The 21898-nt window shown below is 44.9% G+C and overlaps 1 protein-coding gene and 1 pseudogene across 6 annotated transcripts in view; one reads left to right on the top strand and one right to left on the bottom strand.

Annotated features, from left to right (window-relative positions):
• CUX1 (cut like homeobox 1) overlaps positions 1-21898 on the bottom strand; it is a 358600-nt gene that overhangs the window by 147940 nt on the left and 188762 nt on the right. For all 6 annotated transcript variants that reach the window (XM_034669958.1, XM_034669957.1, XM_034669959.1 and 3 more), the window contains exon 4: positions 18633-18711. In XM_034669958.1, the coding sequence (XP_034525849.1) occupies positions 18633-18711 (79 nt within the window). The remainder of the gene's footprint in view (positions 1-18632; positions 18712-21898) is intronic.
• LOC117804304 lies at positions 4157-4256 on the top strand (annotated as a pseudogene).

Genomic DNA, 21898 nt, shown 5'->3' with positions numbered 1-21898 from the left:
GCCAGGCACTCTGTGAGATGCCAGCGTCTCTGCAGAGTTTACAAAAAGGCAGGCACTGGGGAATGTCCGGTGCAACGGCGGGCCTGTGCGTGGGGCTTAACACAACACTGCCCGTGATGTGACGCCCGCGGCCGCGGGGCATTTATCCTGGGTGTAGACACAGTTTATGACGGCCTCGCTTTCTCATTTGTGGCTTTTCATTATTATTTTAATCAGCCTTAAAATATTTACATTAAATTAGATTTCGAAAGCTATTCTGGGGAGAAGGGTCCTTGTAAGTAGTAGTGATAACACCAGAGGCTGCATTCCTCAGAACATTCCAGGTGCGGGTTTTTTCATTTCACGCTTTTCCAGGGTACCTTCCTACCCCCCACCTGCAACCCCCACCTTTTTCGCCCTTCTCCCCGTGGCCTCACACTGGGCAACTGGCCTGAGGGACACAAACAGTAGGCCCAGGGCTCCCTTCACCTAGAACTCCCACGTGAACTTTACATGGAGGTCAGGGAAGGATTGAGGAGAAGGAGAACCACTGCACTCGGGTAAAATTCTATTAACGTTCGCGCACGCAGGTTTTCCGGCACAACTGGCCGTACAAATTATATTTTTAAAGAGCTAAGCTAGTGTCCTGCCCTCTTCATCCCTAAAATTTCTGTCGACAGCTTTTCTAGTCCATTCTTTTTAAAAGGCCAGGACCCACTGTGTCTGCCTCGAATAAAAAACAGCTTCCCTCGTTCGATTCAGCCAGGAACTCAGTGACATATAAAAAATCACATGCACATTATCAAGTGAATGGGAACTAGACCTTTAGACAAAATTTCAAAGCATTACATTGTAAATGAAAATTCTGGCAATCTCATAATTATTCATTAGGCATGTATATTTAATTTAACACTATTAAAGGTTAATGCCAAAGTAGCACAACTGGCCACAGAATAAAGAATGAACGGAATGTTCGAACATCTCTATGTATTAAACTTCAAACTTTACTATAGTATAGTTGAATGACTAGACGCCTACAGCGTTGGAATATTGTTTTGGATTATGTAAAAGGCATTGCTAAAGTACCTCTTAGGCTTAATTTTTATTACTTGTATTAAAGGAACAGCTAATTACCACATGACAATATAATGACTCTAGCATGTTTGGGCTGGAGACCAAAACAATGAATCTCGGCATGCCAAACCCCAACCTGTATGTTAATCCAGGGGAAATCATGGCTTTTTGTCTCATTAATGATTCCCGATGCCATTAAACCCCACACAAGTATTGTTGGGTCTCATTCTGAACGTCACAAGCCTCCGACCTCGGTGGCTCAATTAGGGAATTGTCTGGGGGAGGCCGGGGAACAGGAACACACAAAATCCTGCAAACCCGTCTTCCCCGCCTCTTCCAATTCAACGGGCTTTATCGCCAGTTCCACCCACCCAACGTGACAAACTCTGATAGTTAATTCCTAAAACGCTTTTTAAGGCATTATATAGCTCATTATGCAACACAGGACTCAGAACATAATTACAACAAACAACAACAATACCATCACCTGTATTTATCTAGCACCTTCTCCTAAGTACATGTAACATGACCTCATTAATTCCAGCCGTCACAGTCAGAGGTCGGGGGAGGGGGCACTGGCATCCCANGGGGGGGGGGGGGGGGGGAGTCGGAGGGAAAAACAGGCACGCACAATTCTAATTAAGATTTCTGCTTCCTGAACCCACAGCCAACTAAATTATACTGTCTCTTCGAGTACTAATTTAACAAGTATTTCCTACGCATCTCTCTGCTCCAGCCAAAGCCCGGGTGAGGCACTGGGTTGGCCATGCAACAGAATCAGCTGGGACCAGCCTCACAGAAAAGACACACCAAGTTCACAAATGACCAAGGGAAAGCAAGGAGGGCCACACTGAAGACGAGATGGACAGAAGACCATGCTCAGATGGAGACAACCAGCAAAGATAAACTTTTTTTTTTTTAAAAAGAGGAGACAGAATTTAGACTGGTGGAGACCGTGGGGCAATCCGTCCTTGGAGATGATGCAGCAAGTGGGTACGGAAGCGCCAGGCATGGCCAGGAGAGCACTTTAGTCTGACTGCCAGCTCCCATGTATGTTTTATGACGTCAAGACTGTTCTAGGTGCTGGGGGGGGGTGTGGTGGTGAGAAGACAAAATCCTTGCTCTCAAGGGCTTGACATTTTACTGAAATGAAGGAAACCGACAAAAAGCAAAACTAAAAAAACGAAATACTTTCAAGTACTGCCAAGCAGGAGTAAGAGAGGAAATAGGGTGTGGGAACAGGGAATGGGTCCTGGAGACAGATGGACACGGAGGGCCCCCTGAAAAAGGTGGCACTGAGATTAAGATCTGGGTGGCAGGGAAGAGAGACTCCAAAGCCTCTTGGAAGAGGGAAGAGCAGTGCAAAGGCCCAGAGGTGGGTGTGAATGTGGCATATTTGAGGCACAGAGAAAAAAGCCAGTAAGGCTGCAGTGAAGGGAACAGAGACACATCATCAGTGAGTGAGGCCTGTGCTTCAGGAGGAGAGAATCAGAAGACATAAAGAAGAATCAAATTGAATTCTGGATCTGAAAAGACCACATCTGAAGTGCCCTGCCGATGTGGTAAGTAGCACATCAGTCTCCTAAAAGTACAATGTCTGAATCAAGTTTGTATTCAGCTCTACTCCTGATGGGAAAACTCACTGGAGAAGAGGACCCTTGCAAGGTGAGCCGCTGGGCCACGAGAAGAAAACTGCAGTAATCTGAGCCAAAAAAAAAAAAAAAAAAAAAGACTTGTTGGTTTAGTGGCTAAGTATTTAAGAATTTTAAGCTTCAAGATGAGTTGCGCAATTTTCTTTTGAAAAGTTAAATGTTCCAAATTAGCTGCCCTGTTCTCTGATGGCAGATGGCTATCAGTAATATACTGCCTGGCAGATATTTTTGAAAAAATAAATACACGATCTACATCTTTGAAGTAGACTTGATGTTTTAATACTTAGTGGAAAAAACCACTTCTTGAAAGAAACTCATGCTATAGTGACAGCATTTTAAGAGCAGATATTTGGAAACATTGCCATCATCATCTAAACTTATGGGCAAAGACAACGTCCTCTACAACAATGTCTCAACCACTAAAAATTATTGCAAAAATGCAAAGAAACAGCATCATCAGGGGGGTGGGGGAGGTAAGTTAATAAAAACAGAACCAGAAATGACAAGAGATTATGGGAGTAGGTGACAAAGACTAAAACAGCTATTATAAGCCTGTTCGAGGATTTAAAGAAAAATATGAACACAATAAGGAGAGAAATGGAAGATACAAAGAAGAATCAGACAGAATTCTAGAGCTTGAAATACAATGTTCAAAATGAAAAAAAAAATTTCCTAGACTCGCTTAACACCATATTAGACACTGCAAAAAAAAAAAAATCAGAGAATTCAAAGACACGGCTATAGAAACTGAACAGAAAAGTTACTGGGGCGCCTGGGTGGCACAGCGGTTAAGCGTCTGCCTTCGGCTCAGGGCGTGATCCCGGCGTTACGGGATCGAGCCCCATATCAGGCCCCTCTGCTATGAGCCTACTTCCTCTCCCACTCCCCCTGCTTGTGTTCCCTCTCTCGCTGGCTGTCTCTATCTCTGTTGAATAAATAAATAAAATCTTTAAAAAAAGAAAAAGAAAAAAAGTTACTATAATCTCAGCAACCTATGGAATGGTACCAGGTGATCTAACATACCTGTCCTGGAGAGGGGCAAGGGGTATATTTGAAGAAATAGTGGTGAAATATTCCAAATTTGGTAAAGGCTATAAACCTAAAACTCCAAGAAACTCAACAAACTATAAACAGGATAAACACAGAACACCAATACACCCCATCAAATTGCTGAAAAGAAGAATAAATATCTTCCAAAAAATGAGGTTGAGTTTTTTTCCCCCTTCAGATGAATGAAAGCTGGCAAAATTCACTGTCAGCATACCTACACTGTAAGAAACGATAAAGGAAATGTTATAGAGTGAAAAAAATGGTGCCAGATAGAAACCTAGATGTGCATGAAAGAATAAACAACACCAGAAATGGTATATATATGGGTAAAAATAAAATACTATTTTTTTCATTTTTAATTTCCTTAGAAGACCACTGACCATTGAAAAGCAAAAACAGTAGTGCTCACTCCAGCAGCACATATACTAAAACGGTACAGGGAAGATTAGCATGGTCGTGCACAAGGATGACATGCAAATTTGTGAAGTGTTCCATATTTTTTTTTTTAAAGATTTTATTTATTTATTTGACAGAGATAGAGACAGCCAGAGAGCGGGAACACAAGCAGGGGGAGTGGGAGAGTTGAAGAAGCAGGCTCATAGCAGAAGAGCCTGATGTGGGGCTTGATCCCATAATGCCAGGATCACGCCCTGAGCCGAAGGCAGACGCTTAACCGCTGTGCCACCCAGGCGCCCCCCATATTTTTTTAAGGTGAAAGAAAAAAAGCAAAAATAGTAACAATGTATTGTAGGGTTATAACATATCAGGAAATAAAATGAATAATGATACATAAAGGACTGGAGGGAGAAAATAAGTGTACCGGAAGATTCTTATGTTGTATGTGAAGAAGTAGTATAAAACTACTTGAAGGTACAGTGTAATAAATTAAAGATGCTGACTGTAAACCCTAAGTAATCACTAAAAAAAGAAGACAAAGAGTTATAGCTAATAAGACAATTGGGGAGATAAAATAAGATCATAAAAAAATAATCAAATGAAGCAGGAAAAAAATAACCAAAAACAGGTAACACACATAGAAAACAAACAGTAAGATGGCAGCCTTAAATCCAACTTTATCCATAATTACATTAAATGTAAAAGATCTAACATTTCACTTAAAATGAAGATTGTCAGACTGGATAATAAAGGAAGGTATAGTTGTTTACAAGAAATGCAACTTAAATATAATAATAAAAATAGGTTAATAGTAAAAGGATAGAAAAAGATATAACATGAAAACAATCAAAAGAAAGCTCGAGTGCCTAAGTTCAAATCAGATAAAGGAAACTTTAGGACATGAAATACTACTAGGGATAAAGAAAATCATTGTATAAACTTAAAAGAACCAAATCATTGAGGTGCCTGGGTGGCTCAGTCAGTTAAGCATCTGACTTTGGCTCAGGTCATGATCTCAGTGTCTTGGGACTGATCCCTATGTGGGGCTCCCTGCTCAGCAGGGAGTCTGCTTCTTCCTCTGCCCCTACACCAAGACTCATGCTCTCTCTCTCTCAAATAAATAAATAGGATCTTAAAAAAAAAAAACAAAACCAAGTCACTGATAAGCTATAACAATCTTAAAGATATACACACACCCGAAAAACAAAGTTTCAAAAACATGAATCAAAAACTGAAAGAACTGAAAGGAGAAAAAAAAGTCCACAATAATAAAGATTTCAAAGCTGTTCTCACTAACAGGAAACCAGATATAAAATTCGTATGGATACAAAAGATGTGAACAACACTACCAACCAACTTGACCTGATTGCCATTTGTAGAACACTTCACTCAACAACAGAATATGCACTCTCTTCAAGTGCACACAGACACTCATAAGGCTAGAACATATACTAGACCATAAAACAAGTCTCGATAAATTTATTTATTTATTTATTTATTTATTTATTTATTTATTTATTTTTAAAGATTTTATTTATTTATTAGACAGAGATAGAGACTGCCAGCGAGAGAGGGAACACAAGCAGGGGGAGTGGGAGAGGAAGAAGCAGGCTCATAGCAGAAGAGCCTGACGTGGGGCTCGATCCCAGAACGCCGGGATCACGCCCTGAGCCGAAGGCAGACGCTCAATCGCTGTGCCACCCAGGCGCCCTTCAATAAATTTAAAGGAACAGAAATCATATGATGCATTTCTTGCAACCACAGCAGAATAAATCAATGACATAACTCCCCCACCCCAAGAAGAGTGAATAAAACCCAAAGTAAGTAGAAGTTAGTGAATAATAAGAACAAAGAGTAATGAAACTTACACCAGAGGGGAAAAAGAGAAAAAGTAAGGCAAGCAAAAGCTAGTTCTTAAAAAAATAATCATTAAACTTGACAAGCCTCTAGCCAGAATGGTCAAGGAGAAAAAAGAGAGAATCCACAAATCCTAAGATCAGGAATGACAAAGGAAGTATCACTAGACATCCTACACATATTTGAAAGATAACAAAATATTATGAACATTATGCCAATAAACTGGATAATTTACATGAAATGGATCATTCCTTGAAAAACTACCAAAACTGACCCAAGGAGAAATAAAAAATCTTAATAGTCTTTTAAACGTTAAAGAAGTTAAATTTATAATGACAAATTTTGTGCCCAAGAAAACTTCAAGCCCAGATGGCTTCACTGGTGAACTAGAGAAGTTTTAGAGAAGAATAACACATAGCACTTCTCAACTTGTTTTATAAGACCAGGACTATCTTGATACCAAAACTCAGTAAAGATATTAAAAGGGGGGAAAAACCCCAAACAAGCAAAAAACTACAGCCCTATATTCCTTATGAACTTAAATGTGAAAGCCCTTAATAAAATATTAGCAAATTGAATCCAGCAAATTCTAAAAAGCACAGTACATCATAACTAAGTTAAGATACATCCTAGGAATACGGGGCTGGATTAACATTACACAATCAATCAAGCAATTTCACCATATTAAGAGAACAAAGGTGAAAAATCATATGGTCATCTCAATAGATGCAGGAAAAATCTGACAGAATTCAATATCTATTCATGACAAAATCTCTTGGCAAACTAGATAGAAGGGCATTTTTTCAACCTCATAAAGAGTATCTATTAAAACCCCACAGCTAACATCATACTTAATGGTGAAAAACTGAATGCTTTTCCCTAAAGTTGGGACCAATGCAAGATGTCCGCTTTCTCTACTTGCATTCACTGTCATACTCAAGGTCCTAGCCAGTGCGGGGGGGTGGGGGGGCAAGTAAACGAAATATTTGACATTACAGATTGGAAACAAATGTGGATACAGAAAACTTCAATAACACTATCAACCAATTTGACCTAACTGATATTTATGAACATTCCATCCAACATCTACAAAGTTCACCATCTCTTCAGGAGCACAAGAACATTCAAGATAAAGTATCTTAAGGAATCGACCAAAAAACTTTGAGAACTAATAAGTGAGTTTGAAAAGGCTACAAATATAGTATTATTATATAAAAATAAACTGCATTTCTATATAAAAGCAACAAATGGAAAAGAAATTTATAAAGAAAATACTATTAATTACGGCATCCAAAAACATGAACTACCTGGGGATATGCTGGACAAAATATGTGCCAGGCTTGTACGCTGAAAACTGTAAGATACTGCTGAGGGAAATTACAGAAGACTTAAATAAATAGACCATGTTTGAACTGAAAGTTGTTGATTTTCCTCAGGTTATCTATAGAGCAACCCTGATTAAATTCCTAGGAGACACATTTGTAAAAATTGACAAGTTAAATCTACAATTTATATTGAAGTTCGACTAACCATAAACAACTTTGAAAAAGGAGACCAGGGATGCCGAGGTGGCTCAGTCAGTTAAGCGTCTGCCTTTGGGTCAGGTCATGATCCCAGGATCCTGGGATCGAGTCCCGCATCGGGCTCCTTGCTCAGGGGGGAGCCTGCTTCTCCCCCCGCTTGTGCTCGCTCTCTTTCTGACAAATAAATAAAATCTTAAAGAAGAAAAAAAAAAAGAAGACCAAAGATAAAGGACTTATATTACCTGATTAGACTGACTGTAAAACTACAGTAACCAAGACAGTGTGACAGTAACATAGGATAGACACAAAGAACAATGAAACAAAATAGACAATCCTTGTTGTTTATATATCTATATATATAAAGAGGGTCTAGAAAAAATCTCACATACGTAATGTCCATTGATTTTCAATGAAACTTGACCCTAACATAAAAATTAACTCAGAATGTATTATAAGCCTAGAGTTAAGAGATAAAAAAAAAAACTATACTTCACTCAAAAAAAATGAGAAAAAAATTATAATCTAGGCAATAATTTCTTAGAACATAAAAAGAACCAAAACCATAATAATTAGAATAACTTGGGCTTTATTAAAATAAAACCTTATCCCTGTATGGGGAGAAAATATTTGCAATGCATATATTTGACAGAGGACTTGTCTCCAGAATATATAAAATATTTACAACTCAGTAATATGACGATCCATTTTTTAATGGGCAAAAGATTTTAAACCCTTTATAAGTGAAGATCTAAGAACGACCAAAAGGCACATGAAAAAAATAGTAAGCATCATCAGTCATCAGGAAAATGCAAATTAAAATCACAACAAAATAGGCTACACACTCCCTAGAATGTCTAATGTTGAAGAAACTGACAATACCAACTGATGGAGGGATGTGGAGCCACCGGAAGGCCCACTGATTTCTTGCTGGGGGATAAAATGACACAACTACTTTGAAAAAACAGCTTGGCAGTTTCTTATCAAACTAACCACATGCCTACCCTATGTCTCAGCAATTCTAGTCCTAGGTATGTATGTATGTATTTAAAAGACTTCATTTATTTATGAGAGAGAGACAGAATGACCATGAGCAGGGAGAGGGAGCAGACTCCCTGTTGAGCAGAGAGCCCGACCTGGGGCTCGATCCCAGACCCCGGGATCACGACCTGAGCTGAAGGCATGTACTTAACCAACTGAGCCACCCAGGCACCCCTAGTCCTAGGTATTTAAAACGTATGTCCACATAACAACTGTTCGTGAATGCTTGTAGTGGGTTAATCACAACAGCCTCGTGCTGGAAACAATACAAATGTCCATCAGCAGGTGGGTGGATAAGCACGTTATTATATTCCACACGGTGGAATACCAGTCCACATTGAAAAGGAAAGGACTATGATACAGATGAACGACACAGATAAATCCCCAACACACCACGCTGAGGGGAGGAAGTCAGACACATAAGAGAACATACCAGAACATACCATTTCCATTTATGTGAAACGCCAGAAATGATGAATCTAATCGAAAGTGACAGAAAGCAGATCATTGGTTGCTGGGGTCTGGGATCACCAGGGAAATCGGAGGCGATGGAAATGTTCCATATCCTGATTGTGAGGGTGGCCGTACTATCAAATTGTACACTTAAGATGGGTGTGTTTTATTGTATGCAAATTATGTCTCTATCAAGTTGACCTTAAAATATGATTTTTTGGTGTGACAGCAAAAGGTTTTTTGTAGTGCTGATATAAATTTGAAGTCACTTTTATTTTTCATCACATCCTTTTAATTCCATTTTTAACATATGACTTATAACGTATTTAATACATTCCTGTAATTACACATGTCTACCATTTAAATAAGTAAATACATAAGCATATGCTGGGGTTATGAATTCAAGATTTGGGGTACATGAACAAAAGTAGTTTGGAGACCACTGATTTAGACCCATCCAGCTGCCATGCAAAGGATGCATGGGAGAAGGGGGAGGAAAAAGGGGCGCCCCAGTGGGGCAAGAGGTCATGGTGGCCTGGATGACGCTGGTGGTCGCATTTGGGAGCATAACACATATTGGAAGTCACTTAGGGAGAGAATGTAAATGCAGAAAATGAAAAGGCTAAGCAGAGTCTGGGATCTGCCCACATGCAGAGTCCTGCAACGAAGAGGCAGCAGAGGCATCGGGGAAGGAGGAGTGTAGAAGGTACAGGGTGGGGGTGGGGTTGGCAGGCATAACTGACTCTTGGGAGTTTTGCTGTCATGGGGAGTAGAGAACTGGCCATGGCTGGCAGATGTCACCCTCCTCTGATCACTTTCTCAGCATGGTGCGAGGTGTACGAGATCAGGGTGGAAAGAAGGTATGAAACAGAATACGGATGAGGAACAGGAGGATAAAGTTGGGGCCAGTCTGTGCTCTTTAGACTTGAAGTGAACTGATACACCCTGGTCTTCCTTTCGCTTTGGATTCTCTGGGTCACCATAAAGGAAACGTTGGTATGCTCTGATAAAACTCAACAGTCTTGGTGAGGGATGTTCTAGAAGGAGGAGGATGCTGCTGGACTTCATGGAGAGCGGTAGAGGTTGGTAGAGGTTGGGAAACAGGGCTTCCGATTTGCTGGGGCCCAGGTGTGCTGGGGAGGGTGTGGACAGGGTGATGGTGAGCTGCCTCTCCAGAGACGCCATGAGGGCTGGAAGGAATGATCTCGCTAAAAGCAAGCCCACGTCTGTGCAGAGAGCTCTGCGGGCAGCGGGGCCGTCCCCCGCCATCGGAGGGTGAATGTGCCCCTTGTGAGTGCCATCCCTGCGATGACATCACAGCGCAGCAGACGCTACTTTGCGCCGGGGCACTCTAGGCTAATGTAATCATACGATTACATAATTAACCCAGCTGTCTCATTAAGAAAATCAACTGGAATTCAGGGCATAATTAGTCATACAGCAATTAGCATGCTGATGAGCAACTGATGAAAAGCTGTCTAGATATCAAGTGTGCCAGGACCACCCTGGTTACGGCAAAGGGGGGAAGAGGCGACACACCTCCCCACGCAAGCAAAGCCAGGATCCCCAAGTCCCGGCTGGTGAGTTCCCGCACTGTGTCGAGGGACCGAGAAGCAGATCGGCAGGGAGAGCCCAGAGGGGGGGAGGCAGCACGTGAACGTGGCGGCCAGCGCTCAGACGCCCATCTTGTCACATATGCCTTTCTTTAAAATGTAGCAATTCCTCAGCCAGCAACTGTCGGCGTGCAAAACGGAGAGGCTCATCGGGCCCCAAATTTGTTTGAAACTGGTCAAGGAGGGTAGAGAAGCTACCTCCCTATCTGGTTTACAGTAACCCCAGTGCTGGGCCGGGCGACTGTCCCTTGGCCTCTAGTCCCCAGGCTGCTTCGGGACCAGCTCTGGCCCAGCGGAGACAGGAGGGCATCTGCAAACCACAGCCTTCATATCTCGGCCCCACTTCCTCGTCTGTCCCATTAGGGTGCCGGCTGATGGCTTATTCTTGTGTGTGAATGAAAACGTTTTATGAAGGTAGACTGAAAATGTGCAAAGGGGATCCTGAGGTTACAGAGTTCTCTCTGGAGGGGCCTGGGCACGGGCTTGGCTGCCAACACCAGGAGATCTACAATACATGGACTGGAGTAGCCTCACAGGATCAGGCTGGAGCGGCCACATCCCTACAGTCTTAAAAAATGCCACCAAGGAGCATGTCCTTCTCAACCTTGACACAAGATGCAAGGGGTGTTTCTAACTAAATCCTCAGATTTCGTTTCTTTTTTTTCCAGGAGTCTTGCTATTGGGATCCTTGAGTTGGGGACAGGCAGGGAAGGAGGAAGAACGGAAGTAACAGTATTTTCCAGTTTTAAGTGATGGTGTGTCCTCACTCGAAACCAGCATGTCGGGCGCAAAGGCCTGGATGACTGTTGTCTTCTTCTGGAGAAGCGTTAAAAAGTGGTTCTCAAAGACGATGACGTTCTACTTCATTTCTGGATCCTCAAAGGCCACGTGGCTGGGGATGTTTCCCAGGGCAGGTTTTCCCGAATGCAAATTACAACCTCCCGGAGGAGCACCTGGGAGCAGGGGCATTTTCGAGGGGGTTCTGAAAACCGAGTGGCCTCCCTTTGCTAGCTCGCCTTTAAGACTTCTGCAAACGAACACCTCGGCTTACACCTGCAGGCCAGTTATTCCACGGAAATAAAGTGAGGGCGGGCGGTCGTGAAACATGGAGTTCTAGCAGTGTTTCATGAGTCAATGAATATTTTATATCACTGGTAATGTGCTTCCTCAGATTTAAATCTTAAAATAAACCCTCCCGGGCACTGCCTTTGTGTTTGAAGGGTTTGTGTCTGTAGGACCTAAACCATATCTTAGCAAGGAGTGAAAGACGATTCTCCGTAGGGGGGCCGCGGACAGAGGCGGGAAGGAGATGGGAGCTGGTAGACGGAGGTTCTTCTGACAAATCTCTACCCACAGCAGAGAGGCTCTGGAGCCCCCGGAGCACAGGTGGGAGCTCCACCCCCTTGTCTCTTTTTCTCCTTCCTAAACTTCAAAAAAACACCGTTACCAAGATGTTTCTGGGACAGAAAAGTTACGGTGGTGCTTTACACAAATTGGTAAGTGTCTCGCAAATACTCAATGACTAGTGCTTCAATCCTGATCTGTAATCCATTAATAAGGGCTATTCAGAAATGAAGGTCGTGATTATTTTCCTGATTTAAACTTTCCCCCTGCCCCAGTTGTACAGATAAATACACGCTCACTGTAAAAAAAAAAACAAACAAACAAACAAAAAACCTGGAAAGTATCAAGAAGAGCAAGTCACCCACGCAAGGTGAATTCCTGCAGATTACACATACCATCACAATTCTGCTCAGGATACACTAACATTCCAGCTCTGCAAGAGCCTTTTTAAGAGGTCATTCTAGAATATTTCCAGCTATCGGAGAGGTTCACACTTTAAGAGCAGAGATATTTATTTCTCCTTTGGCCACAGTTTGGGATGGAGGCTGCCTGGTTAGCCTTTTCAACTGCGGGAATATTTTCTCAAAGGCTGTGTCGTCTCGCACCACGCAGAAAGGAACCACCCGGGGGGCGGGCAAGGGCCAAGGCTCGATCGCACTTGTACCCGAGGAGCTCTAGGGCCCGGCACAAAATGCACTTGCCAGGAAGCGCTGGCCGAGGGAACGTGTTATAGGGCTTCTTACACAGCACACCTCGAACCTTTGCTTGCACACTCAGGGTCACCGCTGCGGACGGATATTCACTGAACGTGGCTCTCACCCATGAATACGGACGCCCATGCAGGACGCTGGCCTCCTGGGCGAACCGGCCGCAGAGGGACTCCCCCTTTGGAGGGGGGCGGCTCACCCGGGTGTCCTCACCAAGTCATGCTGTTGGCGGGTGGCCTGATGCTCCTCTTCAAGGGGCTCATCGTCAGCAAGTAATAAATACAAATCCCCAGCAGAGGTGTATTAAAATAAAAATACTTAAAATATGTCCAAGGTGAAGCTACCCCTAGAGATTGAGCGTAAGCATTAGGATAAAAAAAAAAATCCATCTCTGATGAAACTGACAGATGAAGTCATCTCGACTAATGCAGTAAGATCCTAACTTATTTATGAATCGAAATGTAAAACCACTCTCCTATTGCCATGACGCTGACAATAAAGGCAAAGGCCATTTTCAATTAGAACAATGATTAGAGATGATACTAGAAATCAGGAAGAGGTTAATCCTCTAAACCATATGTTGGTCTTCCTTTTAAGATTTATTCATTTATTTTAAAGAGAAAGAGGGTGGCGGGGGGCAGAGGGAGAGGGAGAGAGAATCTCAAGCAGACTCCCTGCTGAGCACGGAGCCCGACGCTGATCTCACAACCCTGAGATCGTGACTTGAGCCAAAATCAAGAGTCGGACACTTAACCGACTGAGCCACCCAGGAGCCCCTGTTGGTCTTCCTTTTAATTAAAAAAACAGAGGGAACCATGTAAGCAAGTCCTGAAGGAAGTGACGCTGGGTTCACCATGTCCTGGTGAGGGCTGTCCCAGTCACCTTCCCCAATCATCTACCCTATCTCCTTCATGCAGCTGAAATCTGTCCATTTCCCTCCAATTTTAGTCCCGCCACCCAAAACCAAGTGACCTCAACTCTCCCTCCCCATGACCCCTTGGGACACCTTTCCAATCTGTTGTCCCAACTGCAGTCAGGATGACATTTTTATTATGCCCATCTGATAGTGTCATTTCCCTGCTTACAAGCCATCCTTAGTTTTTGTCTGTTAAATGAAGTCCAGAATGCTTCACACAACCTACCAGGCCCCTGCCTGCCTTTGCAGCTAGGTGACCACAAGGGCGTGTGCCCCTTCCTCGGGCAAAACTATTAGCAGCACTCCCTTGACCAGTGACAGTGCTTTGGTTTAGACGATATCATATTTGGCCCCTCTTGTCACAGCCCAGGGCGGCTGCTTGGGGCCCTGCCCAGTCCTTTCTGGTCTACACTCTCATGCCCGACGGGCGCTGCCTCCAAGATACTTGTCATACCTACACTTTAATTACTATGTGTGCGCTGACTTTTAACGCCCACATTCCCACCGCCCTCTGAAGTCCAGGAAAACAAGCAGCTATCTTGCTGATTTGCTCCCAGCTCTAGCCCTGGAGCTCAGCACAGTTCCTGGGACACAGGGAGGGGACAGCTTCTGAGGAGCTCACCAACTAATCCCAGGGAGGGAGGGGTCATGCTTCGGCTAAAGTAAGCAGGGTAGTTCTGATAAAAAGCATCTTTTTTTTAAAATAAAGATTTTATTTATTTATTTATTTGTCAGAGAGAGAGACACACACACACACAGAGGGAACACAAATTGGGGTGGGGGGTGAGAGAGGGAGAAGCAGGCTCCCTGCCGAGCAGGGAGCCCAACGTGGGGCTCAATCCCAGGACCCTGGGATCATGACCCGAGCTGAAGGCAGATGCTTAATGACTGAGCCACCCAGGCACCCCCTGATAAAAAGCACCTTAAAATACTCTCAAAATGGACCACGGAATGAAGAACAATCTGGTGGCAAATGAGGAAGAAGGTAAATATGGGGGTCTTAATTATTTTAACTGTTTGGAGGACTCATCAGGACAATTCTGTACCATAATACTTACTCAGTGTCTAATACGAAGGCGCTTTGGCAGAGAGAAATACCATTATTTGGGATTTGGGATGTGGAAGATGAACAAGGAGGAGGAGCCAGGGCTCCAGTGTTTCTTCTCCCCCAGAACTGAGTCACACCAGTGCAACAAAGGAGGGCAGGAGGGGAATTGGGGGTGGGGGACAGGGTGTGCAAAGTCCTGGACACAGCAGGACAGCTGTCACACCGAGCACAGATTCTGCACATCAGTCCCCTGAATCGCGTGTGCCACTTTGCTAAACCCAGAGCGCCAGGTGTCCTATAACCGTCTATAGGGGCAGGTGCGTCTTTACAGGATGACACGGAAACACAAGGAGACCCCAGACGGCTATTCCACGGCTGTACCGCAGGGCACGATATGCTCTGTTCTCTTGTAATTCGGGTTGCTAGAACGCTCCAGAGTGCTCTCCCTGGGTGCCAGGGTCAATCTCGGGAGCATGGTCCAACGTGAACAATTAAAGACTGTACAACCTCAGAAAGCATTTTCAAGAAATAAGGTGATCCTTTCATTTATTCATTCAACCAGTATTTTTGGAGTTTCTGCTAGTGGCAGGCATTGGGGGAGACAGTAGGGAAATGAGGAGGGACAAGACCACATTGCCCCATCTCCCTGCTGGGCCAGAAAGGAAAACAGCGGAGTATCGGTAGTTATGAGAGGCAAACACAGGGTGCTGGGAATGGGCATGTGTGTGAGAAGGGCACACTTAAGCTAGACCTGGGAGGTCAGGTAGGAGTGTTTCAAGTTCACCTGGAGCAGTAAGGTATCAGCTGAGAGGGGGCCCGGCCTGCCTGCAGGGTGTAGACATGAGAGGGGTGGCCTGAACTACTAAGTGGAGAGCAGAAGCTGGGATGGAGAGAAGTGGATGGAATCGAGAACATTCTGGAGGCAGAATGGCCAGGATGTGGTGACCCCGCGCTCTGGAATGAGCAGCTGGGTTGAAGGTGGTGCTGCTCGCTGAGCGAGGCAAAGCAAGAAGCCGGTTTCCTTCGGACACACTGGGAGGTTTTGGGATGCCCATCTGTCATCCCAGTGGGCGTGCCTGGAAGCTACTGGATCCGCAAGCTAACACTCGGAGGAGCCACAACGGAGCCGGGATGGAGCTTTAAGAGCCACTGGTGTGCCCCCTGCTGAGTTCTGCTGCTGAGGATTCTGGGGTGGCTCTGGGATGATGCACCCCTTGGGTCATGCGACATATCACACCTGTGGTACGCCAGGCCCTGCTCCAAGTCCCAGGCACAGAGTGATAAAGGAAAGCTGTCCTCAGGGAGCTTTCATTCCACTAGGACTAGCAGGTGAAAAACAAGAAAAGACACAAGTAAATTTCCGATTGGGGCAGGGGCGGCGGGTAGCAGTAGGGGCGCACCTGGGTGGCTCCGTCAGCGGAGCTTGTGACTCTTGGTTTCGGCTCAGGTCATGATCTCAGGGCCATGAATTCTCCCCCTTTGCTCTTCCCCCTGCTAACTCCCTTTCTCTCTCAAATACGTAAACAGAATCTTAAAAAAATTTAAAAAATGTCCGGATGGGGGACAGTGGGGGTTGGTTCTGTCAGATTTCTGGGCCAGCCTCCTTAGTCGGTGGGGCTTTGTCTCCGCCTCTTCCTGGAGCCAGCTGGTCAGCTCTTCCTGGGCTCCTGGAGCTGGGCCATATGACACATAGCCGAAATACCCATCCCATTATTCCCGAGAGCTTCCTTGACTCTTCTGATGCAGTGTAAATTGCTGTTTCTTACAACTAGAACTTAACACTCCCCCGCCAATGTTTCTGGGTTCGGTTGGATCGCAGCCTAAAGTACACAGACAGTTAAGGCACCCTGACCCCCCCAACTGCATGACTGTCAGTAAATGTAATGCTATTGACCAGACCCTTCCTGTAAGGCTGAGCCGCAGGATTACTTCATCTGAGCAATAAGGAGACTTCAAAACACAGGTACAGTGCCCCAAGCTCCATTCCTGCTTTTCAAGGAACTTGTTAGATCCATCAGACCACAGCGTTTGTAAGAAAGAAATACCTAGGAGGTAAGTAACAGTGATCTACGGGGGGCATGCAGATGTACTTTGATTGACTTTTACTCTAACAGCAAACATCAAACATCATTTGCTCCTACCACCTTAAACTGAAACTACAAACTTGAATTCTCCAGCCGAAAATGGTAATTATGAAGAATATCACCGATACGGGAAAAATGCTGATGGTATAAAAATAAGTGTAAAAAGGAGAATATAAATATATACCCATGCTATGATCAAAATTCTATAAAAATAATAGGTCTATGAGTGAGGCCTGCTCAGGCAAAGAGGAGCGTTGATTTGAAAACTGTGTCTTCTTCGATGGGAATTTAAGATGGAGAACAACTGCAGAGAGAGAAAGCCAGTAACTTGTTCAAGTGACTGCCCAGCTGAGAAACTTCACTAAGGGGAGACCCAGGTACAAATGGACGTTTTAAAAGAGGGTGTAGGTTATTTAGAAAACAGCAGTTAAAGGCTCCTTGGGTCTTTGGCAAAGACAAAACAAGCCTGTCCCCCTTCAACTAAGTCACCCACATGAAACTTGCAAAAGAAAACTCAAGCAGGCCCACCAAGCTGCCGTATCCTGAGAAATACTGCACATCAGGAATCAAATGATCCAATTACTATGAAGAAGCCTCCTCGTGAGCCTTGTTAAGGGTGTTCAGAGAACCCCTAGGTGGATACAAACTCTTGCAGAAAATCAAAAGGCTGGAATTTGGAACTAAGGGCTGGCTATGCTCCCAAGACAGTGAAGTTAGAAGAAAGAAAACCATTCTCATCACTAGGCTGTTCCCCTACCTTATTCCATTTTCCAGATAAGAAAGCTGAGGTCCAGAGAAGAAAAGGAATATGACCAAGACCTTACAACAGGCCCTGGCAGAAGAATCTGTATCTCCCTCCTCTCTGTCCAAAGTGCTTTCCACCACCCCTATCTTGGTTTGGCCTCCATTAACTCCCACTCCCAGAGGGGACAGCAGAGCCTAGTGAACCTGAACTGGAATACAAGTACAGACACCAAGGATATCTGTTTCTGCTCTGTTTTGTTGAAGGCAGCTCTAGTAATGCCAGTAATGTTCAGAGGATTACTAAGAGCAAGTGAGCAATTCCAATGGGTGGGGAGGGGAGGGTGGTGGTAATTTGGCTTCCTTGGTCTGTAGAGGAGGACGTTCAAACTACTTTCCTAATTTTCTGGTCTGAGTCTTTCCAGGACTGAGCTGGGACCCATGTGATCATGTCCAAAACCTCTCCATGGATTCTAGGTGAGTGGAACACCCAGGAAAAGAGCGCCAATGGGGCCAGTGGCTCAAGGTGCTCTAAATTCTGCCTCAATTTTCCAAAATACGGAATGGAAAGCCATTACCTCTCTGAATGCTCAGCAAACCTTATTAAAACGTTAACTCTTTAGTTCCTTTAAAAGAAGAAACAACCCGACTATGTAGTAAACAGTCTACTTCTTGCCCTTGGCTATAATCCTTAAGTGAAAGACTTGGCCAGAGGGTACTAACTGCCTGGATGACCTGGAAGGGACGAGGCGTTCAAGGGGCCCTATTAAGGCCATTCCTGAATGTGGAACTGGTCAGCTCAGAACCGTGAACATTCATGATGTCTACATGGCACACACATAGGTTCTATTTCTTCTCTGTGAAATGTGCAGCACTGTATACCGAAGCTAAAGGCAGCCCCAGAGATGTGAGTTTCTGTATTTACAAAGGCATCAACTGGAAGTTATGTGATTAACTTCAGCAAATACGCATCTGATTTCCGTACCCATCCAAAGTCTGGGTTTGGGAGAATCCAGATTCCCAGAATTCCCCATTTCCTGGGGATCTGCCATTGCTGGTATAATTCCCTTAGGGAAGCTGAGAAGAATAAGCCCGAGAGCCACCAACTCACCGACACACAATGCCCACTGGCGGCCTATGTAAGTGTGTGGGCTTACCTGGAACATCGATCAATCTTTTGTAGACATTCAAGAAGGCTGCCTCAGCTTCTTTGCTTCTTTTACTCAGTGCATCAATCTGAAAGGCAACAGAAGAAGGAAAAGAAAAACAAAGAGCTCAAAATTTGTCAAGAGGTAATGGAGAAATCATCACACCTCTAGTGAGTTCCCATGGCAAAGAGAAGTCTGATTTCTTCATGAAAATGCTGGACAGCTGGGCCTTCTTCTCCAGGTAAATGGCTGTAAACACACAAAGGGGCGACAATCCATGTGGGCCTAGTTGGTGAGGGTGACGAGGCAGGAGCAGTGCTGTGCAGCCATTTGCAACACTAGGTCCCACTGCCCAGCTGAGAAAACAGTCCCTCTCCTTCCTCTGCGAGAGTTTACTAAGAGTTGGCCATATGCCAGACATGGCGCCAGAGGCAGGGGGCAGCGTGACAGCTCCAGTAGGGGAAACAGGTATGCAAACAAGGGACTAAATCCCAGTTGGGAAAAGCAGAGCCACAGGGACACCGAGAAAGGGTCACCAAGCAGGCAAGTGGGTGACATTCGAGCGGAGGCTGCTAGAGTTCACCAGGTGGGAAGGAGAGAGATTACATGCAAGGGGAGGAGCGTGTTCAAACACCCGGGGCAAAGCTCTTCCATCTGGGGGTTCAGAGGTCCTGGTTAAGAATCTAATGAAAGCCAAGGGCCCGCCTCCTAAAAATACATGCATGCACAGTAATGTGCCCTACTTAGGACACGCACAGGTCCTCTTGTGTTCTTCCCATGGGCTCCAGGTTAAGAACCCACGGATGGGGCTATCACAATGCACCAGGGAACATGGGGCTCTGCTGGGGTGGGAACAGGGATACATGGGTGATGAGACCGGGGTGATAAGCAGGGATCAGACCATGAAGGGCCCGCAGTGATGTAGGACGGGACGTTCAGGGGCAATAGGAAATGAGGAAAAGAGGCCAATCGGGGAGAAGGGGGTCAAACCGAGCTGACAGGAGGCACAGAAGAACGGGGCAAGTCAAGGATGGCACCCAGGTTTCTAGCTCAGGTGCCAGGCTAGTGACAGTGGCCAGGAGCGGTGTGTCTCATGAACTCACCCAGGCGGGCTAGCGTAAAGTCTCTTCATCAACGAAAGGGGACACGTGAAACTCTTATGTAGGCCGGACACACATCCAAAGAGCCCGATTGCCGGATGAGCTCGGTACATACTTTGCTCATGTAACACACTTGTTGAGGCATCTGATCACCTTTTACGCCTGAAGCACGCAAGATGCTACATGCACCGAGTTCCTATTGGCTCAAGAAAAGGACGCTAAATTACATATTCCTTCTGTCCCCTCACGGAATTATACTCTCTGTCTCCAATGTTATTAAAGAGGCAAAAGGATGTGGCTTAATTATAGGGTCCCTCACGGGAGCCGACCAACAATTTGTTCTGGGCCGAGGGAGGCCACCTGATGAAGGATAGGAAGACGCTGGGGAGCGGGACCCAAGGGCTGGCGGTGGCCAGGTCTCAGGAAATCCAACGCAGAGCTAACCAGCATTTCCAGTTTCTAGCCAGTTGTGCTCCAAAATTCCCATTTGAAGTTAGTTGTTTGGAACTCAGATAACATTTTCCTCCCATAAAATAAGACTGTGATTTTTTTTTTGTTTTTGTTTTTTTTTAGGTGCTGGGGAAGTGTTTAGAATAATCTCCCAAGGACGACTTAAAAATGACAAGACAGCTCTCTGTTTTTACAATAAAATGGTATTTTCCCCCCTCCAAGTATTAGCAACTCGGGCTCACTGCAGAACTAGAAAAATACCACAAAAAAAAAAAAGAAAAAAGAAAGAAAAAAGAGAGGAAAATAAAAATTCTAACTCTGCCACTCTCCAGCAGAAGTCATCCTCTGTCTTGTTTCTAGTTCCCTTCAATGTTTTTCTAATTAAAAAAAATACATAGAGTTGAATGAAATGTAGTCACACAGGCAAACTATAGAGACAGGAAGTAGGTCAGTGGTTGTCTGGGGCTAGAGAGGATGGGCGGGGTTTGCAGGAGGATAGCTTAGGGGTGCAGGCTTGCTTTTTGGGGTGATGAGACGTTCTACAGTGGATTGTGCTAATGGTCACACAGCTTTGTGACTATACCGAAAGTCCATGGGCTGTAGACTTGAAATGGGTGAATTATACGGTATGTGAATTGTATCTCAATAAAACTGTTGGATATGTGTGTATCTGAAATTAAACCATATGTAAAATTTTGGATTGTGCTATCATTATGTGTAAATCTTTTCCAGTCTCTATTGCAAAATTTGGAAAATGTCTTAATAGTATTATTTCATCTGCATCTAAACCCCCTGTGTGTGAATGTTTTGAGTAAAAGTGGATTTGCAGTTACCTTCGGATGTCTGGCACACTCCCTAAGCTCTGGGTCTTTCTGTTCCCTCCGGGGAGCAGAGCAACGTGCTCATGGGGAATGGAGCTTCTGCCCAGGAGGCAGGCCAGATGCCTTGGCTGCTCTTTGCAGCTCTTGACTCCGACAGCAGCTTCTCTACTCAGCTCAGGACCTGCTCTGGGAGGGTCCCTGGCTTTCCAGGTGTTCTGACCAAGTGTACAAAGGGTAGCTGCTTCTGCGGTGGACAAAGGATGGGATCCAGAAAGATCCTGTCTCTCCTGTTGGAGCTGTCGATGGGGAGGGGGACATGGGGGTTGGTAATTTACACAGCACTCTTGGAGAGTGTTATGGGTTGAACTGTGTCCCCTCAAAAGAGGTTGAAATCCTGGTCCCCAACACCTATCAATGTGACCTTATTTGCAAATAAGGCCTTTGCAGGTGAGCCAGTTAAGATGAGGTTATTAGAGTGGGTCCTAATCCAATGTGACCCTGTCCTTATAAAAAGGGGAACTCTGGACACAGACACGGTCAAACACCCGGGGAGGACCCCTGTGAACACAAAGGCAGAGCCTGGGGTGGTACATCTACAGACCAAGGAACACCAGCAAACCACTGGAAGCCATCTTCCTCACGGCCTCACAGCCTCAGACAGAACTGATACTGTCCACACCTTGATCTTGGCCTTCTGGTCCCCAGAACCGTAAGAAATAAATGCGTGTCGTTTATGTGGCTCAGGGAGCGGTATTTGGTACGGCAGCTCTGACAGGCTAACTCAGACCGTGATTCTGAGCTCCCTTCCTGCCCGTCCCCTTGCCATGAATGAAGAATTCAAAGCCAGTCCTGAGAGAACAAGGTCAGGCCAATGAGAGGCGATGAGTACTCCACGTGGGGTTGA

The sequence above is a fragment of the Ailuropoda melanoleuca genome, chromosome 10, assembly GCF_002007445.2.
Source record: "Ailuropoda melanoleuca isolate Jingjing chromosome 10, ASM200744v2, whole genome shotgun sequence".
Taxonomy (NCBI): domain Eukaryota; kingdom Metazoa; phylum Chordata; class Mammalia; order Carnivora; family Ursidae; genus Ailuropoda; species Ailuropoda melanoleuca.
Note: the sequence above shows the minus strand (reverse complement) of the source record. Positions and strands in the feature narration are given on the sequence as shown.